This window comes from Gymnoscopelus microlampas (assembly GCF_963454915.1).
Source record: "Gymnoscopelus microlampas genome assembly, chromosome: 9".
In the NCBI taxonomy this organism is placed as follows: Eukaryota; Metazoa; Chordata; class Actinopteri; order Myctophiformes; family Myctophidae; genus Gymnoscopelus; species Gymnoscopelus microlampas.
This window is the reverse complement of record NC_139946.1, coordinates 56,122,202-56,148,521: the sequence shown is the minus strand read 5'-3', so window position 1 is coordinate 56,148,521 and position 26,320 is coordinate 56,122,202. Positions and strand designations below refer to the sequence as shown.

Genomic DNA, 26,320 nt, shown 5'->3' with positions numbered 1-26,320 from the left:
GGGCACGGTGGAGAACTTTAAACTGTATCAGATTAAGACAGGCACAAGTAATCCCATTCACTGAGCTCATAGCCCGGTCCCATGTGTCTTCAGGTATCACTACACCAAGTTCCCCCTCCCAGTCCCCCTTAATCTTGTAAAGTGAGGCGTCATTAAAAGAGAATATAGAGCTGTAGATGTTTATGAGACCTTGAAGTTGAGCAGGGGTCTGTAACAAAATATCAAATTTCAGGTCTGGATCTAAATTAGGAAAGGTTGGGCTTTGGGCTTGAACAAATTTTGTCTAATTTGGAAGTACCGGAATAGATGTGAGCGGGGGAGTTTGAATTTTAGTGAGAGGTCATTGAAAGTGGCAAAAGTCCCGTCTATGTAGAGGTCAGTAAATTTATACAGCCCGGATATTTTCCAGTGTAAAAAGCTGGCATCCAATTTAGCAGGGAGAAATAAATGGTTGTTGCATATGTGGCCTTCTAAAGAGAAGCCACAAAAATTAAAATGCTGACGGAATTGGGCTAGGTTTAAAAGGCAGCCACTTCTCTCTTCTACAAAGCTAAAACATAAACCTTAAGTGCAATGTGGTATTCTGTCCACTGCGTAGCACTGTCTATCCAAATTAAAGATGTAAACCCCAGTATGGAGTCATTTGAATGAGCCTTAGTTCCCATTGCTGGGAGTGCCCATGGTGACGTGATTGGACAAGATTGTCGTCATAGAAACCCTGAAAACCATAGATATAGGCTGAAAACCCCATGAAACCCCCAGTATGGAGCTATATGAATGAGCCTTAGTTCCCATGGTTGGGAGTGCCCATGGTGACGTGATTGGACAGATTGTCGTCATAGAAACCCTGAAAACCACGGTAAATGGAAGACGTTTCCCTCAGCCAGCTACGTGATGGATGGATATTTAGTTGTCCCTGTGGCCGTTAGCTGCGGGGATAGTGACACGGAAAACAAAGTCTACAGTATAGTCATGTTTTAGTAAAAAAAAAAAAAACTAGCCTGCTACTGCTGATAATAATAATATTGGTAATAATAATACTGGTAGTAGTAGGCTAGTAGGGCTATTAATGAACAGCAGCAGTCTGCGTCCAGTTCAAACACCCGTGGTTACTTAAAATAAGTGATAATGTTAATAATAATAATAATATAAACCATAGCTTTGTATTAGAGTGATTTTAGGGTTGGACAATAAAGGCGGCCATATAGTGCAATGAGAAACATAACGTCTACTGATGCTCTTGTGTTTATTGAAGGGAAAGCTAATAATGATAATAATATTAAATAAAACAATAGTGACATGATGAACAGCAGCGCATCCAGCTTGAACGCCCCAGTTAAGCCTGCTGCCTATATCTTTAGTAATGAAACTAAACGCAGTAATATCCAGACAATCTGGAGTCTGCTTGGGTTGACAGTTTAGTGGGAAGGCTAGTCTTAAATTAAGAAGGCGATATGTCGAATATGTAGCGGCTCTAATAATGAGCGCCTCGCCATATATAGGCTTCTGGAAATTGATGCCTCACGGGCATATTTTGTTTTAATAGAGATACGATGTCAAATACTATATTCCACTGTCAGAAGTACACAGCAGGGGGTTATTTAAAAAAAAGGCCTAATTTATAGATTGATAAACGCAGAGAAGAAGTGATAAAAGTAATACTAGACCTGGTAATAATCATAGTGACAGTAGTCTAATAATAATGAAGAAAAAATGATTTAAATTAACACAGCAAAGACGATCAGAGACGGCGAGTTAAAGCGCCAGTCCAGTATTTCACCAAACATTTTCTGATGTGTTTGTGGTTAGATATCAGTCAGTCAGTCAGTCAGTCAGTCGGCAAAGAACTATTCAAGCCTATTGTCCAAACTACAAAAATAATTAATCATGACAGAATGTATGTGTAGATTAATAAACACAGAAAAAAAAGTGATAATAATAATGATAGTAAAAGAAAAGGAAATTTAAAGCAGAGGCTCCCAGCAAGGAGCATTTTAAATTAAAGCAATTTCAATTAAAGCAACGAGGCTGACCCGAAACAACAAGTTAGCAGCAGTACCAGTCCACTATGTCAGTGGTTCTCAAACTTTTTCATGTCAAGGACCCCCAAATTGACACTTATTAGCCCGCGGACCCCCATTTGAAAAGATAAGCCAGGGACCCCCATAAGAGATGATTTTTATAGCTCTAGCAGTGATTCTCAACCATTTTAATTTCAAGGACCCCCAGTTTGACATGCATTAGGCTACGGACCCCCATTTTATGGCATTTCTATCTCTGGGACCCCAATTTATATTGTAAAACCAATGTTAATTTAACTCTGAGTGTAAATGGAACCAAAATTTGGTTCCATTTGTACACTCAGAGTTACAGACCCATAAGGGTCCATTTGGTTCCTAACTATTCATCTTTTAGCTGGGGACCCCCTGGAACACCCTCAAGTACCCCTGGGGGTCCCCGGACCCCACTTTGAGAACCAATGCACTATGTTACAAAATGTTTCTGGTGTAAGTGGATACATATTAGGCCCACACACTCAGCCATCCGACAAACAAAGAGAAAAAAAGAAAAAAGAAGTTCTTCTGTAAAAAAAAAAAAAAAACTGCACAGATACTAAATGTTGGCACACTTTATATATAAATTAAAAAACCCAGTAGAAAGTGATAATAATGATAATAAAGGAAAATATATTTAATCAAAGCAACGGAGCCGACCGATACAACTACGTTGTAAAAGTTTCTGGTGTAAGTGGCTACATATTATTCACTCAATCTTACCGCAAAAAGGAAAATAAACAAAAAGATATTCTACTGTCAAACCTACACAGGTAGTTAAATGATGGTACCATTTTATGTAGATTAATAAGGCACAGAAGAAAATGAAGATAATAATAATAATAATAAAAGGTAATTTAAATTAAATTAAGTGAGTTATTATTATAATAAAAGAAAGGTGATTTAAAATAAATTAAGTGCATTATTATACACTCAGTCATTCGGAAAAAAAAGATGTATAAATATTCTACTGTCAAACCTACACAGATAATAGATGATTGTACAATTTTAGGTTAATAAGACACAGAAGAAAATGATAATAAAGGAAAGGTGATTTAAATTAAGGCAACGGAACCAACCAGAAATGTGATTTAAATTAAAGCAGCAGAGAGAAAAGTGATTTAAATAAAAGCTGCGGAGCCGACCAGAAACCTCAAATTAGCAGCACCAGTCCACTGTGTTGCAAAAAGTATTACTCACTCAGTCCAAGAAAAAAAAAAGATGAAAAAAAACACATATACTGCTGCAATACTTTCCAGTGATATGCATTTACTATAAGGATCCATCTTCACAGTTGCTAGACAGTGGACTGGGGGAAACATGACATGTTGCACTGGTTCTTCCTGTGTGCGTGTGTGTGTGTGTGTGTGTGTGTGTGTGTGTGTGTGTGTGTGTGTGTGTGTGTGTGTGTGTGTGTGTGTGTGTGTGTGAACATGTGACTTCCCCCTTAAATTCTAACTACAATCAAAATCAAACACCCCTCAGTGGCTGAACTCTTTTTTTTGTCCCTCTGATGCTTCTTTTTGAAGTGATTTCACTCGCCATGCCAGAAACCCACTCCCATCTACTGGATTGTAATACTGTTCCTAAAACACAAGAAGAAAAGAGGGGGGAAAAGTGTCATTTGGTTTTAATGAGCATGTGTAAATGTGCGTTAGACTGGTGTTTTATGTACTTACATAGCCCAAATTTCCCTGGGGATCGGCCAGGTATGGGAATAAGGCAGTGATGCCCTGTGCATAGTCCTCTTTAACACGCCTTGAAGGACTCGTCCTACAGTACACACACACACACACACACACACACACACACACACGTATGAGATCCAAAAAGGAGGATTTTGGCCTGCACCAAGTACAACCAAAATTGCGCATTGGGTGCATAATTTTTAGATGACAACATACCCATGTTCACTTGCCATGTGTGCAACCAATATCTTCACCATGTCGCGTCTTCTGGTATCCGTTAGGCTTTTTGTCCGAGCATACTCGGTAAGGATCCTCTCTCCGCCAGGTCTGTCCTTCAGAATTTTTTCAACCATCTAAGTGGAAGTAAAAAAAAAGGGAGGGGAAACACAGGGATAGACAGTAATATTTTAAAGCACTGGTCCTACAGGCCACTACATTTGGTGGCCAAGTATATTTAAGGTGACAAAAATGTAAACCATGACGCCCCCCCCCCCCCAAAAAGCAACGCTTACCTGAGCGAGACGAGTCAGGTCAGCTCTGTTTCTTGGAGCAGGACTGATGGTGTCATCCGAGTCCCCGTCATTGTCTGCACCAGAGCTGAGAAAGGAGCTGCTGCTGCTGGCAATGGAATTGCTTGCAGAGGGGCTCACTGAATCTAGCAATAATGTTGACATAACAAGTGTGATTAGCAAGAGAGGAATGTTTGTGGCAAGTGTAATGTAAAAAGCTCACATTAGATACGGAAGGATCCACACACCAACAAAGTTCTTCCTCAGACACTTTCTCTCTTTTACTTACATTGGGCGTATAGAAACAAAGATCATTTCAAAGTACAAAAATATACCTGTGTGACATTTTAGGTTAGCCAGGACTGTATGGATGAGGCTATAAGGCTCCATGTTGATAAGCAACAGAACTCACCTTCAGGATTTGGGTCTTGGGGTGAACAAATCTCCAACACACCAAGGTCTGGTTTCTTTATAAAAAACTGAAACGCCTCCTCGTCAACTTCAGTGTTCAAGTCATCATAGACTTTTAAGTCTGAGGTACTAGGAATTTCAAATTTCTTGGCAAATGAAGACAAAACAAGATTGCACAAGCTTATTGATAAATCTGTTGTGCAATTGATTTAATTTGTATTAATGTGTCATAAAATGGATTAAAATAGCCACAGAAAATTTAATCATATGAGGAAGACCAGGTGAAGAGGAAATGTCAGGACCGATGACGGCATGATCAACTTATGACTTATTGTTTAACCATTCAAAATAGTTCAGTCTAGTGTCCTGGGTCGTGTAGATTACTCGCTTCGGTCTAAAAACCTGTCATGCTAAAAATAACGTTGTCCCAGCTAAAACATGACTTGAAGATCAGTTCTTATCAGCAAGCGACATCAGCCAAAGATAATACATTAGGCATAATAACACTTGTGCCTGCACCTATGAAAATGTACCAACCTTGTACTGCAGTCGATGCCTCCTTCCCTTCAGATCTCATCTCCTTCGCGTTGGGATGGTTGAAACTGCATTCACACAGCTTGCAGTGGAAGCGGATGACTTTGCCTTCATCGTTGCGGACCTAAGGAGATGGGTAACACAAAATGTTCAATTCCCTCTATAGCAGTGGTTTTTAACTTGAACTCTTATAGGATCCAACAGCATGGCTCCAATGTGGAATTAATTCTGTGTAGCGTGCATGCAAAGTTTAGCACTGATCGGTCCTGTGGTTTGTGACACACAGACCTTCTCATAGACAGGTTGGGTGTTGCCGAGCAACGCCGTAAAAATACAATTGTACGGCAGACTCAGAGCCAGTCTTCATTTTAACTCTTTTATACTTGTGTTTGATGGAGTGCAATATAGAACGATTACATCCCCACATCCACAGCACTGGCCTTCCCCTCTGGTTCATGGCCAGTGGGGTTTGTTAAACAAAAAACAGCTGTCTCCCTATTTGGGCTGCTGCAGTTGTGCACACTTTTTTGCCTTACTAAAAAAAAGGACAATTTAACAATATAATCTATACTCACAAAAATAACTGATCTACAAGCTAACAATGTGTCGTGATGCGACGTGTTAGCATGTAGATCAGTTATTTTTGGCAAGCAACACCCAAGTGAACTGTCAGAATACCTCTTCAACGTAGTCGTGTCCAACACGTCGTTCTGCAGTGCAGCTAGCGCCGCCGCAGACAGCCAATCAGAGATATCATTCTTGGTCTCTGGGGCAGCCATGGAGGGTGGCGTTGGCTTGGATATCTCCGCCGCCTTCATCTCATCCGCTTTCGCCGTGGTCTGCAGTTTGTTTCCTCCTGCAAGGGGCGAAGGGGGAGGTAGGGTTCTTTAGTCTCAGACCATTGCTATTGGGCACAAACCCTCTTCCAATATTTCATAAATTGCCTATTTAGTGGAGAAAATAGGCGATGCAAGGTGTTGTGAGTTTGCAGATGGCATTGGATTTAGTGAACAGCCAACAAATACGATAAAACCCGAAATTGTGTCTCCTAATGACTTCATCCTTACTGCTCCAAAAGACCACAGCTAGAGAAGTTATTATTTGTAGCAGGGCCTTATTTTTCAATCAAAAGTTACCGTAAACTTACCATAGACATTAGTGAACACCCAACCTCTAATCGTAAATACAGATAAGAATTTGCAAATCAAAATTTTGATCATGCAAAAACAAACAAAACATCACTATTAACACACAATCCCATTCAAAGATTCTTAGTATTGGTTTACTTAAAACTGTGACATTCCATTTTACATTTTACTGAGGAGTCACTAGTCCACAGATGCTTTGACTAATGTACAATATACAAATGCAATAAATCACAATAATAAAAAAAAAAAGGAAAACAATGACCGTTTCCATTTGCAAGGGCCAGGAGTGAACTATTGGCCATTTGACTGCATGGTTAAACTAGGTTATACACTTGTTATTCTACAAGGCACAGAACTTCAAGAAATGTTAGGTTTGGAAACGCACGCCTGGTCGCCGTCCATCACTACACAAGGTGGCAGAGACTTATCCAGACATTGGCATGTAGCCTTTGAGTGCAAAGCATGCTCTGTGAAACCAGCTTCACTCTTTATTAGTGATGAGTGTTTGAACCACTTTCAACCTGGTGTCCCTATTTTGGGCACGTCATTATAGGTGCAAATTGTCAAAAAAAATGTTTTATCATTTTTAAAGTGAAAATGGAAGTCGTTTTCTTTATTCATTGTGTGAAGTACATATAGGGGTTCAATGACTTAAACCCTATATACTTAGATGGGTGCGCAAGGGGGTCTGTAATTGGCCCCGTCCTTTTCTATCACTCATCAATCTCTGCCGATCTACAAGCTCACACAACGCCTCGTGACGTGTAGTGAGACGATTTTTGTTTTCACTGAATGTTTGCCTATTACGACAAGCCCCGAATAGGGACGCTAGGATTCATGTGGTTGAATTGGTTAACCCATTGAGACCTGGAACTGTGTCATTTTTAGATTTGAGCTAAAAAGCATTATTTTACACTTTGGGCTATTCAAAAATAGCAGATATACAAGCTCATAGCACGGCACCGAGTGCCGCGCTATGAGCTTGTAGATCTGCTATTTTTGAAAAATCGTGAAAATGTGTGCAAATCTTTGAATACATATATTTTTAAAGCGAACATTTTTAACTCAAATCGTTGCTTCTGGGGGGTCCCTGGAACAAAATATTTTGATGGGGGTCCGCGGCCTTTTCCAATACTTTTACTTCTACTCCACTACATCTCAGAGGCAAATATTGTACTTTTACTCCACTACAATTATTTGAAAACTTTAGTTACTAGTTACTTTTAAGATATAAATTATTACATTATAAAACATACCTTAACCACTTTAGCCTTATTTTATACATAGTCTATTTGAAAATAGCCGCGTTGTGAGCTTGTAGATCTGCTATTGACATGGCAGTTGCCAGGTTCAGCGAGAGAAACAAGCAACCAGGTTAATTTAAACAACCCCAAAGCCACGGCGTCCTCTAACATTAGTCAACCCAGTACAATGCTCGGTGCAGATAAACACTTGTTGAACCAACCAGTGCGTCAAATGAATGTCTATTTACTGCTAGTAAAACAGTCAAATTACAACAGCATCTCCTTCTAGAGTTAAACTCATGTTACTCTATACTGAGTCAAAGCCACGTTGTTTGCCTTTGTCTCAGTAAAGTCCACCAACACATAAAATATCATTGTTCTGTCTCCTGTACTATGTCTACTGGTCTTGTATGGTATTAATACAACCGTTTTTGTATGGATAGTTATTATATCACCACTTTTAACAGCCTGCTCAGGGACTACAGATGAAAGCTAGCTTCTGGCTAACTCTGGTTCATTACACGGATGTGAAAACCAACATGTTGATTAATGTGCACTGTGTCCCTGGTAAATACATAAACATGATAGCAATACTGTTGATAACGTAATCATTTAAAACGTCACTGCCATGCGGAAGTTGTAGGCATACGTTTATAGCCGTTAGCACTGGTTAGCCTAGCTGACTAGTCCTTTGTTGTTTTTAACCCAGTTTCAGAGCAATCGTTTCTGCTTCAAGTTAGTTTTAGCAGATCTACAAGCTCGATTTTAACAGACAAGATATAGCAAATGCAATGTTGATTAAAAGCTGCATTCTGCGTTGTATAATGAATTGTTATGGACAGGTCGATTGTTGTGACATACGTTTATGTAAACAAACCAACAGAGTCCTGGGGCCTGAAACAAACGTAACCTGGCGTTTGCACTTAATTCATTTAAGGCCCGTACATGTACATAAACGTTCAAATTTCAAATATAAAGTTCTTATCTCATGGCCACGGATGTGACAATTCTGTTCGAGCCCTCAGAAGTAACCGTAACTTCAGTATTGTTCAATAAAAAGCATTTTAATCCGATCGGTGGACATTTTCTCAGCATGTCCGCCATTTCAACTGCATTACCCATCGGTTGGTAGGTGTACTGCACTCTGATAGAGTGTGCCCACTATGAGCAAATGGCCACCAATCGGATTAAGATGCGTTTTTATTGAACAATAAGGAAGATACGGCTACTTCTGAGGGCCCGTACATAATTATAACATCCGTGGCCATGGGGTAAAAACTGTGTTTGAAATCTGAACGTTCATGTAGTCCAAAAAAGGCGGGAAAAAATAAAAATAAGGTAATAAAGGCGGGAAAACAGTATATATCAAGTAATATTACTCACCTCAGACAACAGACGACGAAATGAAAGTAGATCAGTGATATATGAACCGAAATCAAGTAGAACAGTTTCCAATAGTAATCTATCATCGACCGGAGAGACCTAGTATCGAGCGACCTAGCATCCGCTGTAAACCTTGAGAACTGAGCCGAGCTCTGCAGGGACGGTGGATTTAAGGGGCGGGACAAAACAACAAGGGCTGTGATTGGTCTGACAAGCAGACATGCGTACATGCGAGAGGGCATCCCCGGGAATGCCCTCTCGCGTGTACGCAAGCACAGCCCCCCCCCCCCAGCCCACACACACACGCTGTTACACGCACGCACATGCGCACGCACCCAAACAACTCTATGACGTGCACACACAAACACGACACGAACACGACAAAAGCCCCGCCCCCCTTCCCCACACACACACACACACACACACACACACACACTATTACAAACACGCACATGCGCACGAACCAAAAATAGATACATTTGTTTTCAATGCAAACGTCATTTCACTAATTTAAAAGTTTAAGAGAAGAAGTTAGCGAAATATATAACAGCAATAATAATAATAATAATAATAATAATAATAGACATACATTGTAATATTTATTTAACAATGAATATCAATGAATCAATTATATCAATACTGCAATTGTAGAAACACTCTGTTACAAGTACAAGTCTGGTAATGAAAATGTACTTGAGTAAAAGTACAAAAGTATCGGCATCAAAATATACTTAAAGTGTGGTAGATTGTTGATAGTATTACATTACATTCTTCTCAGTAAAGTATGCTTACTAATGGCAGTGGATATGAATGAATGAATGAATTATTTGAATAGCTTGTTTGAATGCACAACATGGTACGTATGTCTATACATATGAAACACAATGTTATACATTATACCAGGGATCTTCAACAGGGGGTCCTCAGAGTTACTACAGCGGTCCGCCAAATCTTTGTGTGATATGATTTTTCTTTTTTTATATTAACCACTTGAACCCTAGCATCCCTTTTCTGAGGAGAACTTTAGCCAAAAATAGCCGATCTACAAGCTCACAACGCCTCGCAGTGCGAGGCGTTGTGAGCTTGTAGATCGGCTATTTTTGGCAAAGAGTTACAGGTGTAGAGGGAGAAAAGAGCAGCAAAAGTATATCTGAAACACCATTCTATACAATATAGAGGGGGTCCCTGCTTCATCTCTCTCTCTCAGCTAGGGGGTCCTTGGCCTGAAAACGTTGAAGACCCCTGCATTATACAATATATGCTGTACCACCCCCCAACGGGGGTCCCTGGCCTGAAAACATTTAAGACCCCTATGACTGCCACATTTCTGTGCCCTTGTATTAGGTGTTACAGTGAATAAATCTACAGAATGAATATATGCTTCCAAAAAAGATGCACACCTTAAAGGATTTGTCTCTCAATGATCAAGTTATTTGAAACTTGTCCGCCATCTTATCATATAATGTAATCATCCATCCATATACATCTATGGTCTTGTATAAGATCATCCTGAACATTCCTCAAAGCCCCTTTGTTTAACTCATCACCCTATATCGGTTACATTCATCAAACAGGTGGTATACCTAGTTTGTGTAATCTGAATCAGAACAGAAAGTCAAGACTAGTGTATAAATGATGTTAACACACATTGTTAGCAAACACAAACCTGAAAATAAGTATATTTAAAACCAAATCTTATCAGATGGGGGTCTGTGGACAAATACATGTTAATCTTTTGTCGAAGCAGAAGCAGTACTCCCTGTCATCGTCGAGAAGGTGAAGGGACAGCAGTTAAATAAAGAATCTTTATTTATATTTCTAATTAAAGTTACAATTGTGTCCTTTCACCAGACTCCCATGAACTACCAAAAGACAAAGTACAAAGTAACCAATAACGAAAATCATACCAAACATTAAAAACACTTACAATCAGCCCATCGTAACTGAAATAAAGAAAGTACAAATAGTCAAGGGAACCAATAAACTCTTGTGCTCTGCTGGGGTGCTGGGGGGAATAGCCGAGAGCTGGCTACAGCTCCTCTTTATAGTGTCAGGCTCTAATCACACATGAGCTGAGAAGGGGAGTGACAGGTGTCTAGCCAAGACCAGGTCAGCATAGACACTAGGACAAATAATCATTATTGAACACATAAGCATAGAAAGACTGTAGACTGAGGTGTTAATATTTGGAATTAACATATGCTTTATCGAGAGTGAGAGCTACTGTGATACTTCTTAGCTGTTGAATTTGAATCACTCTGCTGGGACGTGCATGACAGATTTCAGTGAAGGCCTCACCCAAGTAATGCCATTTTTTAAACTTTAGTAACTTTAACCTGGTTACTGTACTTAGGAACTATAATGTATAACAGAGAACAGGAAAACAGTTACTTTAATGCGTTAGTTTAATCCCATGTTTCTCACAGCAGCATTAAGTCTGTCAAGTGCTTAAGTATGCACTATAATCCTGCTTCACCTGTTTTTCACTCCAGAATGTTTGTTCTCAAAGCTTAAACTTGATCTGCTAATGATTTGTGAAATGTCTCAGTTCCAGAACTGAGCCGTCCGAACTGCAGTCCCTGAGGCAGCATGTGGGCGACCTTCTAGATGGAGCTCAAGGCCTGCAAGAGGTCACACAGAAAATTCAAGGTGTAGTGTCTGCTACCCAGGAGCTGGTGGAACCACAGGCACCGGTTGCCAAACAGGCATTTGCCTGCCTGCTCTGCAGAGGTATTGTTTCCATTTTGCATCGGTAACACAGTAATAATCCAATATAGTATTGGAATTAGTGTTGTGACAACTGGCTTGAACGGTTAAAATATATTGACTGTATATGAAATTTTGACATAAAAGAAAAAATATGGATTGAGAGACAAGTAAATAAAATGTTAAGACTTTGCTTTTCAGGAAATAAAACAAAGAGAATCAAAAATCATTCAACAAATATGAATGGAGTCAGCTATCCATACTAGCATAGATAAATGTCTGATTTTCAAACCCAACTTTTTATCAAACCAAAATTGTATCTATTGATGACATCATGTCACAAGACGGACATTTGTCCCCCTAGACTAGTCCACACCAGTTATGGCTGGTGTGGACACTGAAAAATGTGTGTATAATATCAATGATAAATCATAAAATGTGTGTATAATATCAATGATAAATCATAAAATGTGTGTTTTTCTTGCGTGTATTTTTTCTTTCTTTTTCTAAATAGAACCAATGACACAGCCCATGCTGTCCTCCTGCTCCAAACGCCTGGTCGGGTGTCGTGTCTGTATTGCAGAGCGGGAGAACGGGCCTTGCCCAAATGCAGAATGTCAGAATGTCTGGAAATATCTGTACATCTGTAGAGTCAAGTGAAGAGACCATAGATCATAGTTATACTGCCACTACTTTCAGCTCATTTGCATTACAACATACCATTTGTTTATCGCAAATGAAATTGTAATCTCATAAAACTTTTAGTAACCAGGTTAAAGTTAAAAAGATGGCATTACTTGGGTGAGGCCTTCACTTAAATTTGTCAAATCTGTCCCAGCAGAGTGATTGAGGTCGCCCACATGCTGCCTCAGTGCCTGCAGTTCTGGAACTGAAACATTTCACAAATCATTAGCAGATCAAGTTTAAACTTTGAGAACAAGCTTTCGGGAGTGAAAAACAGGTGAAGCAGTATTTTGCAAATGGTTAGATAGAAGAAGCATTCATGCATGCGTCTTTCAAATTCACCGGCTAAACTGTCATATTTGCTCTCAGTATGAAAAAGAGCATCTGCTAAATGCCTACATTTTACAATCTATTTTGTCATCCAACACCTTTTTCTGGCCCTCCTCTGGTGCCACTGCCTGTTTGACATAGTCCTCATTGCGTCCTGTGGCAAACTTCACCTTCTCGAGTATAATGGGCAGTAGAGCTTCTGCCTCGAAAAAGCGCACTGTAACAACCATTAAGGTTTGAAGCCTTTCATTGACCACTTCAGAGACTTGAACAGTCCTGTAAAAACATACAAAAGACAAGGTAAGACATAACATGAAGTCTACACAGCTGATGGAGCATGCATGCATTGCGTGTGTGTGTGTGTGTGTGTGTCTGTGTGTCTGTGTGTCTGTGTGTGTGTGTGTGTGTGTGTGTGTGTGTGTGTGTGTGTGTGTGTGTGTGTGTGTGGGGGGGGGGGGGGGGGGGGGGGTATTGAGCTCATACCATACCTATGACATGGACTGTCAGCTGCTGTCGCTCCACCCTGAGTTTGAAGTGCTGTCCGTCAAGTGTAGGCCACCTGGTTGTGCCTGAGCTCATAGGAGGGCAGGTGGGAGGCTATCAGCACCTGGGGGAGTGTAAAATAATTTGGGCATCAATTATTTTCAGTTGGTCATGAATTAATATAGCTGCTGCAGGACGCATTAAACCTTAATGCATCCTGCTAAGTCACCCCTTAATGATTAAGTGGTGACTTAACGGTTTCACACGGGGCATCTTTGTATGTGTGCTGTAGACACATACCATTTTCATTCAGCTGAATGGCGTTGGTCGTCTTGCTGAGCTGGGTGAGCTCGGTGAGGATGGTCATCAACGAGGGTGGGATCTCGCCCACACAGCTGGTCCTAGACACGCAAGAGGACAACGTACACAGTCAAATCCCCAGTGTTCATTCAATTTGTACACTAACTAGTGACCAGGAGATTATTTTTGGGAACTTGGGCGTGGGAGAATATGTAGTTGAGCACGTTGGCCATGTCAGCTTTTTTTTCTTCACGAAGTGCAAATACACACTTGAACACTTGAACAACACTCAACAGGTCTTCACATTGCCCCTTGGTTAGTCGCCTAAGTAGCCTAAGCTTCAAAATGATGATATGTGAAGGGTGGAGGATGACGGGCAGAAAGAGCGCTAGTATATCCTAGGATATACTCACTTCTGAACTGCACAATGCTCTGAGTGTTCATGAAGAAGACCTCTCTCTCTCTCTCTCTGACTTCCTGTTCAGAGTAGCAGCATGGCTGTCGAGGATGTTGGCGATCTGGATATGAGGGATAACATTCTATGTTCATAATTAAACCATTTGTCTTGATTTGAAGTAAGAAAGTAATAAATATATAGCCTCATTTAGAAACGAGCGCTCGTGCATTACCTGCTGGGTGCTGGCTTGGGAACTGGCACAGCACTGAGGTTATGCTGCTGACATACTGTGTCATGTCTTTCTTGACAGCCTTCTCAACAGCAGGGAGAATGTGACCAGACACACTGGTCATGATGTCCTGCAGCTCCAACACTGGCAAGGAGGGATCTCGCATGGTCTTCATCAGCCTCTCCACCCGCTCCCTAAGCTGGGGAGATAGAAAGAACAGCATGTTTATCAACCACTGTACTGTTAGCTAGGTAGGTGTTTGTTTCTTGTGCACGTGTGAACTCGGACCGTGATGCAGAAGAAGGGTTCGGGCAGGCAGTAGCCATTCATGATGTGGATCAGGTGGTCCAGTGTACTGTGGAACACTCTGTGTAGCTTCCCCCCTCTCAATGCTACAGCCTGGATAGTGGGCAGGGCCCCTGTGTGCAGCTCCGCCTTAGGGACAAAAACACATAGTTAGAGGAGCATATGAACCCTAGCGTCCCTATTCTGGGGATGCCGAAATAGGTGAACACACAAGCTCACAGGCTTGTAGATCGGCAATGACACAAGAACAGGCGTAGTCCACATAATATACCTGCTGCACTCTGCTGGGGTCGTCCAGTTGGAGCTTGGCAATGACGCAGCCAGGCTCTAGTGCAGCCCCGGCCCTCTCACATAATGAATACAACCAGACTCTGAAGCGGTCAGAGTCATCACCATCTTCATCACCTGGAAAACACACATGTTAATGCAGTTTACATCTATAAATTCATGTCCATGAAATTAGGCCGAATTTGCCGTTAATGCTCTTTCATTTGGATATCACGCCTCCATCTCAGTATAGCACTGGCCAGAGAACACGTGCCCACCGTCCTCTACAGTGTACTGGATGACTTTTCCTGCCGAGGGCGAGCGCAGCAGCGACGGGTCATTCTCCTTCTCAAAAACACAAGTCGTGTTCCCGATAGTGATGGGATACCTGCAAAATACAAAACAAACAGTACTAACCAAGTTTAACCATTGAATATTGTATATACAAATCAGAATGGCAGGGAGGATTGTGCACAAAATGCCCCAAAAATAGGCATTGGTCACCCCCCAAAAATAGGCAATCTGCAAGCTCCCAACGCGCCGGGGTGCGAGTCGACGTGTTGTGAGCTTGCAGATCGGCTATTTTCAGCATGCCACAGCGTCATACGATGAAGGTTAATTGAGGTTCTAAACATTAAACAGCAATGTACCTGTCCACCTCCTCTTTCATGTACAGTAGGTGGTACAGCTGCTGCCGTCATATGAGAGCAGAAGGCCTCAGTCGCTGAGGCGATGGACATACACCTCGGCAGATGCATGGTTCATGATGGTTTTCTACCAGTGTCAATTGCCTATGTAATCCTGGCCGCTACTCTCCCAGCCTAGGGAGAGCCCAGAACTGAGCTCAATGCCTCCTTCAATGCATGAGGAGCTAGCAAGGCGCTTCTTATCACCTGACAGGGGGGAGGTTCCACGGTTGGACGTAGTGCGTGGAAGGAACACGTTATTCCAACCAGTTCCTTTCCCCTCCATCACCAGGGGGAGGCAGTATAGAGACCAGGATTACTGCATGTTTTTGTGAGGGTACCTACCTACCCTAAGGGACACAGGGAGAACATGCAAACTCCACACAGAAAGGCCCTTTCAACAACCCCACCTAGGGTATGGGCACTGATGCCCACAGCGTCCCCGGCGGGAATCGAACCGAGGACCTTCTAGCTGTGAGGCTTGTGTGTTTTCTATCCTGACATCAGCAGATCTGGGGGCAGGTTCATATTCTAGTGGACAGACACCCATTTAGACCTAAAAACGCCTTCTAAATCCAGACCTAAGTTTCTGAAAAACATATTTCTTCAATAATTACAAAAAAAATGTATGTTGCTATGTACTGTACATAGCAACAACAACCCCAAAAAGGGTCCCCGTCCTGAAAGGTCTAGTTACAAAAAGGGCTTCCCGCCCAAAATGGGTTAAGACAGTACTTTGTTTATTCTTTTGGTACCTTTCCAGTGAGTGCAGGAAGTTGGACACACTGTTCCTCAGGTTGACATGGGCTACGTGGAGAGCACCGCTCACCATCCCCAGCATGGTGTCCGGACGCTCTGCCTGCCCTGCACACACAGCACTATACTCATCCTAACGGTCTTCGGTTTTATCATAAAACTAAAACAAAGTGGCCATTTCAATGTGTTGAGAACAATGAGAACAATGCCAGTCAGATCAAGCTTCCATCTACCATAGTCTAATCACACACTTGACTGCGTACACTCTGTTTGACTAGAACACAGCATGGGGACATAATGACAAAATAACATTTTTAGATCCATGTCGTACAATCATCATCACATAACACAACAATTACTTGAGGTTACAGTGATTTCTTAGTGCCATAAGACAGTGGTTCTCAAAGTGAGGTCCAGGGACCCTCAGGGTTCCTTGGGGGGGGGGGGGTTCCGAATGGACCCTTAACAGGTCTGTAACTCTGAAGATATGGGGGTCTTTGAAAAAATACCACTGCCATAAGAAATGTGGTCCTACATGCTACATGTCCCTCATAGGTCGCCCCCAAATGGGAGATATGGCTGTACCTGCATCTTCTCTGAGAAGAGCCTGTCCAGCCAGCCAGTCTCAATGCGGTTATGCTGGAAGCTCTTTATGAGGTATTCTACAGTGGTCCTGAAGTCCCCCCTGATAGACAGTTCCTTCACAGCCACCACCATGTTACTACAGTATGTAGAGACAAAGACAACTGTTAAAATCTCACTGGGTGTCGTTCACATCATACAAAACAGAAACCCATCAACCCTAGCGTCCTTATGTGGGGTATGTCATTATTACAGATGAAGATGTTTGTAGTGTAGAGCAGTGGTTCTCAAACTTTTTCATGTCAAGGACCCCTAAATTGACACTTATTAGCCCGCGGACCCCCATTTGAAAAGATATGCCAGGGACCCCCCGTAAGAGAAGATTTTTACGGCTCTAGCAGTGATTCTCAACCATTTTAATTTGAAGGACCCCCAGTTTGTCATGCATTAGGGCTACGGACCCCCATTTAATGGCATTTATATCTCTGGGACCCCAATTTATATTGTAAAATCAATGTTAATTTAACTCTGAGAGTGTACAAATGGAACCAAATGGACCCGTTAGGGTCCATTTGGTTCCATTTGGACACTCTCAGAGTTACAGACCCATAAGGGTCCATTTGGTGCCTAATCTATCATTTAGCTGGGGACCCTCTGGAACTCCCTCAAGGACCCCTGGGGGTCCCCGGACCCCACTTTGAGAACCATGGGTGTAGAGGGAAGAAAAAAAGAAGCGATCAAGTATTAGACCGCTGGAGGACCCCGGTCAACAAAGAATATAGGGTTTAAGTGGTTACAGAGTTCAAGGGATAGTTTGGATTTTGGGGAATTGCACTATTCTTTCCGACTTACCCAGACTAAAGAGTCAAACAACCTCATTAACAACTTATTAATGTCACTGCATGCAGTTTGAAGCTATGTTGAATGGTGAGCGTATTACCTAGTTGAGTTCAATTCATGAATGGCTATGGAAACATGTAGCAGCTCCTCTCAAAAGTAGTAATCTTTTTACATTTCTTTTTCTTTTTTTTTAAAAGATATTTTTTTGCCTTTATTGATAGATGACAGTAGACTGACAGGAAATGGGGAGAGAGATGGGGGGGTGACACGCAGCAAAGGTCGTCGGGATCGGGAGTCGAACCCGCGACACGCTGTCAGGCTGGCATTGGACCGCCACACTGCGGCCCAGGCCATCGATAGCATCTTTAACCCATCGAGACCTGAAGCCGATTCTACATGTCTCCTAAATCTCAACAGTTTTCTGAAAAACGTAATGTTTCTATATCAGTGGTGCTCAATCTTTTTCATGTCAAGGACCCCCACAATTATATGTATTTGGCCGCGGACCCCCATCAAAATATTTTGTTCCAGGGACCCCCAGAAGCAATGATTTGAGTTAAAAATGTTCGCTTTAAAAATATATATATTCAAAGATTTGCACACATTTTCACAAATTTTCAAAAATAGCAGATCTACAAGCTTGTAGCGCGGCACTCGGTGCCGCGCTATGAGCTTGTATATCTGCTATTTTTGAATAGCCCAAAGTGTAAAATAATGCTTTTTAGTTCAAATCTAAAAATGACACAGTTCCAGGTCTTAATGGGTTAAGTAGGAAAAATTGTGCAAGTGCCCCAAATACGGAACGCTCCCACGAACAAAGGGCAGAATTGACATTTCCATCATTTTTCACCGACTGACACTGTATCATCCAGTGAGGGTGAGTGTACTCACCAAATGGCCTCTGATTTGCTGGTGATTCTCTCCCCAGGATAAGCAGTGTCAGGAGAAGCAGTGTCCAAACTCATGCAGGCCTCCAGCCGCAACCACGCTGAAGTAACAAAACGTTCTTATTGCTGCGGAGGTTCAGCACTTGGACCGTTCCCGAGCTCGGCTTGAAACCCTACAAGAACACATCAAACAAATACTTCATCAGAGCCCCTTCAATTTGGACTTTTTTTTAAAGTTAAATAAATGACAGTAGCACTGAGGGTTTTACTGTGTATAAATTCTACGTCCGTTGTAGAGAGAGAGACAGTGACACATATTTCATCAGGGTTTTTGCTGGTGATACGGGATGCAATGACGTGGCCGCGAGGGGAGGGGGCCGTGACCAGACCTTCAAAGTCAATGGGACAATCACCCCAGGGCTGGACCGACCCCATACAACATCCTAATGTCTTTGATACGGTACAGAGGGATTCCAATGGAAATCTGACAGGAGAGGATTAACATGTTCAACTTGATGCTCTTCTCTGGACAGTGAAATACGGAACAAATATCAGTTAAATATAACGGTGACCAGATGGTTAAATTTGCACACTCTTTGAGTTACACATGGATAATCCAGAACGGGGTGCACCACAGAGTACATATATGCGGCAGGCTGGGTGGCCTACCCAGGGCTATGTACTGTATTAGGCCTGTCACAATTATTGCATAATCACCTGATACAACTATTTGAGCTAGTTGCAATTATTTTGCATAAATCATTAGAATAGTTTCTATTCATCTGTATAAAAACAGTTGGCTAAAACTAACAGAAATGTAATATTTACATCATTGTTTCCACTTCATTGTCCACTTTCAACCTGGCGTCCCTATTTTGAGCATTTAGGGCAAAAATAATTTGCCCAGCTTCATGCCCCACTCTGCATCTGTGATGACCGAGTGAAACTTCTCTTGTTCCTCTTCATACAAGTGGCAGAGATGGGCTCCAACCATGGCCACAGCCTGACAATAGTGCTCAGTTGGCCCAACCATTTGTTTTAAAGTCACAAGCCTTCAGAATACTAAACCTTGTATTAAACGCCTACAAAAAAAGGTCATGTGGTTTTGCAGGAAGAAATCTGCTCTCCTCAGAGTACCACAAAGGACATATCAAAGCTTGTAGTAGATACAGCTTACAAATACCGTGGTTTCTGGTTAAGTAGCATTCTGTCCTCAATACACTTAAGCCCCTTTCCCACTGTACAACAACTCCACTAACTAACATCTAGCTTTTATCTTTACTGGTAAAGGTTACAATCAGCTCCTGGGACATAATAATGACTAGTAGGTACAGTATTTATTAGCTCCGATCGGCAGTGATGAAAACATAATTCCCAGGTAGACAATCACATCTTTGACCCTTTTCCGGCATGTTGCTATGAGAGAGCTTCTCCTGATTCGATGGGAAGAGGGAATATGGAGACCATAGGCTCTATAGTGTGAGTATTTCACTCTATACTAACAGCCATAATCATTTCAATCCAATGTCATGCCCCCCACCGGCCCAAGTCTATGGAACACACTCATTTCTGCTTATTAAGAACAAATTTGTTCTTAACACATTGACCGCCAAGACCGTAGTCCTACGGGCCGTTAAATCCAACCGTTAACCGCCGTACCCGTAGTCCTACGGGGCGGGTGTTTTCCCATGTTAAATCGAACAGGTGCAGATTCCGTTTTTTTTTGCACTTCCGGTTTCGGGGGGGGGGGGGCGTCCCGCCTCCGTTTCCTGTCTAGCGATCAACTTTGGAAGCGGTTATCTCGGCTTGTTGTTTTGCTCTCCGCATCCCCCACTGTAACGCTTTGCCCTCGTTCTCCAAAATGGAGGGTCGGATCGCTCCGCGGTCTTCGGTGTTTTGTAATGTCGGATCCCGTGTTTGTGTCGAACCAAATGAACGCGGATTTTAAACGGATTTAGCGGGGGCTATGGCGGAATCAAAAAAACAAAAAAGGACAAAAAAAGCGTGGCAGTGGTAAGTGCATTTTGAGATTAGACCTTGGTGGTGGATGTGTTAATAACCTGTCTGGTTAAATGAAGAAGACACGTTAAAGACAATGACCCACCTTAAGCCTGTTGTTCTCATTCTTCAGTTGTTTGATGCAGAGTCTCTGAGAGAGAGTGTCAGCAGTGGAGAGTCCAACACCTGCACCCGACACCATGCCTGCTGTGGGGATAAGAGATGTTAGTTATCAGCACAAGACCTGGAAAAACACTGAAAAATAGAAGTAATGCTTTTTGGGTTATGCAAAAACATTGTGTTGACATGAGTTTGTTCAACGAAATCCAGTGTACATCTAGGAATTAAGTATTGAGAATCTTTGGCATGCAAGAGCAAAACAGACAAGTATAGACAACAACTACAGCATGAAGTGACAGAAGCCAGTATGACTTCAGTGTGCAGGTATCTTTTTGTTTTTCTGTAAGTTATAAGGAGGTGCAGAGACGGAAAGGAAAGGAAACAAGATACATAGACACACACAAAGAGGCGACAGAGAGGGAATCAGCGGGTGTTAGGGTCACGTAGGGGTTTAATCAGCACCTGGGTCTGACTTCATCTTTCACCACATAACTAAGTTTAAAGTATTTTAAAGTATAATTTTGTACTGTATGTGGCAAACGAAGACAATACAATGAATGTCAGATTGATTTCCGTACCCTCCCAACATCCCTGAGACAACGTCAGCTATGCCTGATGGGATGTTCGTCTCAGCCCGTCGATGGTCATCTTTGATTGGCTGTTGATGGGCAGCTTCAGCTCTGCCTTCTCGGATTCCAGTTGGTCGACGTCGGTCTGCAGAGCATCCATGGTTTCCTCAAACCCTAAGAAAAACATTGCTGTTATGGAGCAGACTGATACTAAACATCAGAGAAGAAGATATCTCCAAAATGCTGAATCACTTCCATCAGTGGCAAGAAAGATTTCACAATTTGTGAAAGTTTATTCTATTCAAAGCGTTTTACAGCAGCAGAGCAGAGCACCTATTACTTACTTTAAGCGTGTATTCCAGTGTTGCATTTGCTTCTAGTCATGGCTTGTATATGGATGAATATTTGAGAATTACGTACATTTGCCTTCAGTCAATTATGAGTGGTGTGTATATTGAGACTATAGGGCTTGAGCCTATATGTGATTATGTTACAATTACTACTGCTCACATGCAAGTGCATGTTTTGAAAAACAATCCTACTTCTTTCTTCTTGAGCAGTGTCTTCTTGAGCAGTGTCAGCGTCTGTATCTTCTCCACACGTTCATCTGCGTCTTGATGAGCTGTCCAGCTTCTTCTCCAGCAGACTCAAGCGCACGCTGGCCTCGCTCAGCTCCTCTCCCTGGAAAACACAAAATTACCTCCATTTATTTACACTTCCTTTTTAAACCACTCTTCTAAAGTTCTGTACTAATATTCTCTGGATTCTCTAGTGTCTGGATTGGATCACAGTTGGGATCACAATGACTCTTTATCTTTTATGACAGACTGAACACTTTAGGACGTAATACTTCACTTATCCGATTACAAAATCCTGAGTGGACTGAGGGTCCACTTATACAAAACACTTGTATAGATTGTATAGTGAGTGCCAAACAAGTACCACTTGAGAACTTAAGCTAATGGTCAGGTGATTAAACTAATTAAAACACAAATTTACATTGAAACACCATTTCTAACCACAGACTGTCCCTACCTTGATCTTAAGTGACTTCTTAAGCTCCTTAATGACGGTCTCTCTGTCCTCCAGCTTCATATCAGGACCCTCTGCATCAGTGATGTCTGCTCTCAGAGCTGCCGGTGAAGAGTTCTGGGAAATGACAAAGGCAAACATCTAAAACTGGGTTGAAAAACAAGGCCCTGCTTCAGTTAGAGTAATTTGATGATGCAAAACTGAAGGAGAAGCCATGTTGAACACAGTGTGTGTTAGAACAGTGGTTCTCAAACTTTTTCATGTCAAGGACCCCCAAATTGACACTTATTACCCCACGGAGCCCCATTTCAAAAGATAAGCCAGGGACCCCCATAAGAGAAGGTTTTTACGGCATATAGCAGTGATTCTCAACCATTTTAATGTCAAGGACCCCCCAGTTTGACATGCATTAGGCTACAGCCAGGGACCCCCCATTTAATGGCATTTATATCTCTGGGACCCCAATTTATATTGTAAAATCAATGTTAATTTAACTCTGAGAGTGTACAAATGGAACCAAATGGACCCTAACGGGTCCATTTGGTTCCATTTGTACACTCTCAGAGTTACAGACCCATAAGGGCCCATTTGGTTCCTGTCCATCATTTAGCTGGGGACCCCCTGGAACCCCCTCAAGTACCCCTGGGGGTCCCCGGACCCCACTTTGAGAAACAATGTGTTAGAACATGTACACGTGTAGTCACGGCGCTGTTTGCTTTAAATTTAAATCCATATTCTTTGGTAGTAACCATGGATTAGTGACTTAACGAATGCCTAAAACATACTGTAAAAGAGAAAAAGCATAGTCTATGTCTTGCTTCCATTTTCAATACTACCACTTTAACCCATTAAGACCTGAAGCCGATTCTACACGTCTCCTAAATCTCAACAGTTTTCTGAAAAACGTATGTTTCTATATCAGTGGTGCTCAATCTTTTTCATGTCAAGGACCCCCAAAATGATATGTATTTGGCCACGGACACCCATCAAAATATTTTGTTCCAGGGACCCCCAGAAGCAAATGTTTGAGTTAGAAATGTTTGCTTTAAAAGTATTTATATTCAAAGATTTGCACACATTTTCACGATTAAAAAAAAAATAGCAGATCTACAAGCTCGTAGCGCGGCACGAGCTTGTAGATGTGCTATTTTTGAATAGCCCAAAGTGTAAAATAATGCTTTTTAGCTCAAATTAAAAAATGACACAGTTCCAGGTCTTAATGGGTTAAACATCTTCTACCTCAATAGTACCCTGTTGAATATATAGTGAATATACATTAAATGTTGTTTTACTTGGTTCTGAGGCTTCTCTGAGTCATCCTCTCCCTCTTGCATGGCAGTGGCCATCTTGTTCATGGTTGTAAACATGACAGTGGCAGGAAGGCACTCATAGGGGTTGGCGTTCCATAGATCTGGCACAGATAAATGAATGGACATAATAAGATACAGAAGAACAGTGGAACATGCTATACAGTACATGACATGCATCTATTGCAGTGGTTTTCAACCTTTTTCGCATCAAGGACCCCCAAATTGACAAATATTAGCCCAGGGACCCCCATTTGAAAGGATATGCCAGGGACCCCCAATGAGAGACGATTTTTACGGCTCTAGCAGTGATTCTCAACCATATTAATTGCAAGGACCCCCAGTTTAACATGCATTAGGCTACTACAGAGTACAGACCCCCATTTAATAGCATTTCTATCTCTGGGACCCCAATTTTTATTTTAAAATCAATGTTAATGTAACTCTGAGAGTGTACAAATGGAACCAAATGGACCCTAACTCAGAGTTACAGACCCATAAGGGTCCATTTGGTTCCTATCTATCATTTGGCTGGGGACCCCCTGGAACTCCCTCAAGGACCACTGGTGGTCCCCGGACCACTGGTTGAAAACCACTGATCCATTGGTTGCTTTTAGGGGTGCAACGGTTAATTAGGAACTATCGGTTGAATTGATTACAAAAGATCCATTTGATAATATATAAAAAAATAGAACAAATTTGGTTAATCGAAAAAGTAATCGTTGGAATAATCACTATAACAATTATGGATAGTTGCAGCCCTAGTTGCATTCAATGCACTATTTTGACTGAGGGATTAGGAGGAGGAGGGGTACAACATTCTGGGTTGTACTGTATGTATTTTTCATAGTTTATTTGCAGCAGGCATGTAAACATTTGAGTACTTTTACTTTTGATAATTTAAGTACTTTTTGATTTGATGCCAATACTTTTGTACCTTTACTCAAGTATATTCTCAAGTGAATTCTGGACTTTTACTTGTAATTTCTACATTGCAGTATTGATGCATTGACTCAAGTAAAACATTTGAGTATTTACACCACTCCACTACTCACAAGTTACCTAACCAACATTATTTTTTGGCAGACATGGAACATTTGGGAGTTGAAAAGCACCAGTTGCTACGTTTTATATGCAACCAGAAACGTCAGAATATCAGAATTATCTTGTCTTTAAAACGAACGCTAAGCCAATATATTAGGTCCACGTTAGCATAATAGTTAGCCACATTAGCCATTGACTCATTGAGCCAAACCAACTAGCTCTGGGCTCGATCAAATAGGGGAAATATAGACTTCTTGATGTTATAGGTACTGTTAACTAACGTAACACAGACAATGTGACTTCGCTATGTAGATATAAAACATATACAAACCTTTTCTTTTCATTTGGGTCACCGGATCGGTCTAGTACTCTGTTTGTGTGGAGCGTACTCTAAAACACTTCCGGATACAGTCAGTGACGTCAGACGTAGGGTTCAACCAATAGATAGACACGTCGCGCGTTCACCGCTCACGGCCGCCATTATAGTAGTTTCTTTCAGTCAAATGAACTACACATTGTAAAAGTGGATTGTGCCCACAGGCAATGTAGGTAAACAAATAATATACATGCTGTTGGGTACAAAAATAACCAAAAATAACCCAATACCATATAAATAACCCAAAATGGGTAAAACTAAGTACATAAAAACAAATCATTAGGAGTCATGGTTAACATCAGTTACATTATCATCGTGCATAGCAATGCACCACAAGTAGTGACTGTGTCTGTTTTTTTATAATTACATTATTGTTTCATAGAGACACTATATCAATCAATCTGTCAATATGATTACCATTGTATTGACATATTAGTTTGTGCAATGATAGATCTTACAAAACTGTTGCATGACAGCACAAGACATAATCAAAATTAATATTCATTCTCATAGTGGGATATGTTATGACACATTCCCTGGCCTTAACACGGTGCTCATCTCAAAATAACTGACTTCACTAAAGGGAAAAAGCAACGGCACCCATGTGAACTTGAGACAACGAGGGGACTGAGCAACAGTTCGGATCCATGTAGAACGGGTCATTGGTCTTGTGAGGAACAAGTACACCATATTACAAAGCACATTACCCATCTCTATCTCTACCAGACTGCAACTCCAGGAGAGCGAGAGCCTACATCTCTTGACAAGATGGTCAGAGTTTGCTGTGCTCTGTGCAACATTTATCCATCTGTTGTCCCTTCAGAATAGCATGGGTTTCAGTAACATTGTGTATCACAGCAATGTACATCACATTTGAATGATGTCGTTTTGTATCATTGGCTGCCGTTCATTTGTTTCATTGTGCAACTAATAAAACAAAAAAACAGGTGGCAGTGAAATATATGGCTTTTCTTTGCTTTTTAATAATTTAATCTGGTAATAATTTATGAGTCATGACAGTCCAATAACAATCTCATATACACAGATGAGATGGTTAATATTCTGTAGATATATTTTTTTCAGTTTTTCTGTTATGTTATCAGGTCATCAGGAGGTCTTGCACGCTGGTAACATGGGTGTCAAAATCAGACTCTTTGATTATTGATTGTGTTTGGCCATGTTTACTATTAGAAATGTTACTGCAATACTACTTGTTTTCTGCACTCCACACATTTCCATGTCTTGGGTACCCAGGTCAACCTATGAAAGCGCTTCCGCCAGACCGTGTCCAGATGTGCAGCTTTACCCAGATAAATGTTGGATAGTTAGGAACCAAATGGAACCTTATGTTGCCGTAACTCTGAGAATGTAAAAATGGAACCAAATGGACCCTTAAGGGTCCATTTGGTTCCATTTGTACACTCTCAGAGTTATGGTGGTCCGTGGTCTA

At 41.5% G+C, this 26,320-nt stretch overlaps 2 protein-coding genes across 10 annotated transcripts; both read right to left on the bottom strand.

Moving 5' to 3' along the window:
- Positions 1–3,505: 3,505 nt before the first annotated feature.
- Positions 3,506–10,737, bottom strand: LOC311051674 (uncharacterized protein; the record flags this gene model as incomplete). Its single annotated transcript, XM_084066257.1, has 8 exons — positions 3,506–3,640; positions 3,734–3,827; positions 3,959–4,095; positions 4,255–4,397; positions 4,664–4,808; positions 5,207–5,320; positions 5,901–6,052; positions 10,728–10,737. 8 exons carry the CDS (start codon positions 10,735–10,737, stop codon positions 3,536–3,538), a joined length of 900 nt encoding a protein of 299 aa, XP_083922383.1. The 3' UTR covers positions 3,506–3,535.
- On the bottom strand, positions 10,082–24,974 carry LOC311051761 (acetyl-CoA carboxylase-like). Of its 9 annotated transcripts, none has more exons than XM_084066390.1 (15): positions 24,826–24,974; positions 23,436–23,554; positions 22,147–22,260; positions 21,654–21,792; positions 21,121–21,285; positions 20,529–20,629; positions 18,429–18,597; positions 14,952–15,061; positions 14,678–14,811; positions 14,389–14,535; positions 14,104–14,299; positions 13,888–13,992; positions 13,475–13,575; positions 13,180–13,298; positions 10,082–12,967 (listed from the first exon to the last, which is right to left on the bottom strand). In XM_084066390.1, the coding sequence occupies exons 7-13, from the start codon at positions 18,500–18,502 to the stop codon at positions 13,541–13,543; spliced, it is 801 nt and encodes a 266-aa protein (XP_083922516.1). In that variant the 5' UTR covers positions 18,503–18,597; positions 20,529–20,629; positions 21,121–21,285; positions 21,654–21,792; positions 22,147–22,260; positions 23,436–23,554; positions 24,826–24,974; the 3' UTR covers positions 10,082–12,967; positions 13,180–13,298; positions 13,475–13,540. The 9 variants fall into 9 exon arrangements, with proteins under 9 accessions (XP_083922516.1, XP_083922517.1, XP_083922518.1 ...); XM_084066391.1 differs by having other exon boundaries at positions 20,529–20,626; XM_084066392.1 differs by lacking the exons at positions 22,147–22,260; positions 23,436–23,554; positions 24,826–24,974 and having other exon boundaries at positions 21,654–21,924.
- Between the last annotated feature and the right edge of the window lie 1,346 nt (positions 24,975–26,320).

What these genes read in the sequence shown, in the direction of transcription:
- LOC311051761 (XM_084066386.1), bottom strand. Translation starts at nt 16,200, where the DNA reads ATGCTGGGGATGGTGAGCGGTGCTCTCCACGTAGCCCATGTCAACCTG. An exon ending in ACCCCAGCAGAGTGCAGCAG is followed by an intron (nt 14,536 to 14,677) that starts GTATATTATGTG and finishes TTTGTCCCTAAG; the next exon opens with GCGGAGCTGCACACAGGGGC. An exon ending in CCCAAGCCAGCACCCAGCAG is followed by an intron (nt 13,993 to 14,103) that starts GTAATGCACGAG and finishes CCTCATATCCAG; the next exon opens with ATCGCCAACATCCTCGACAG.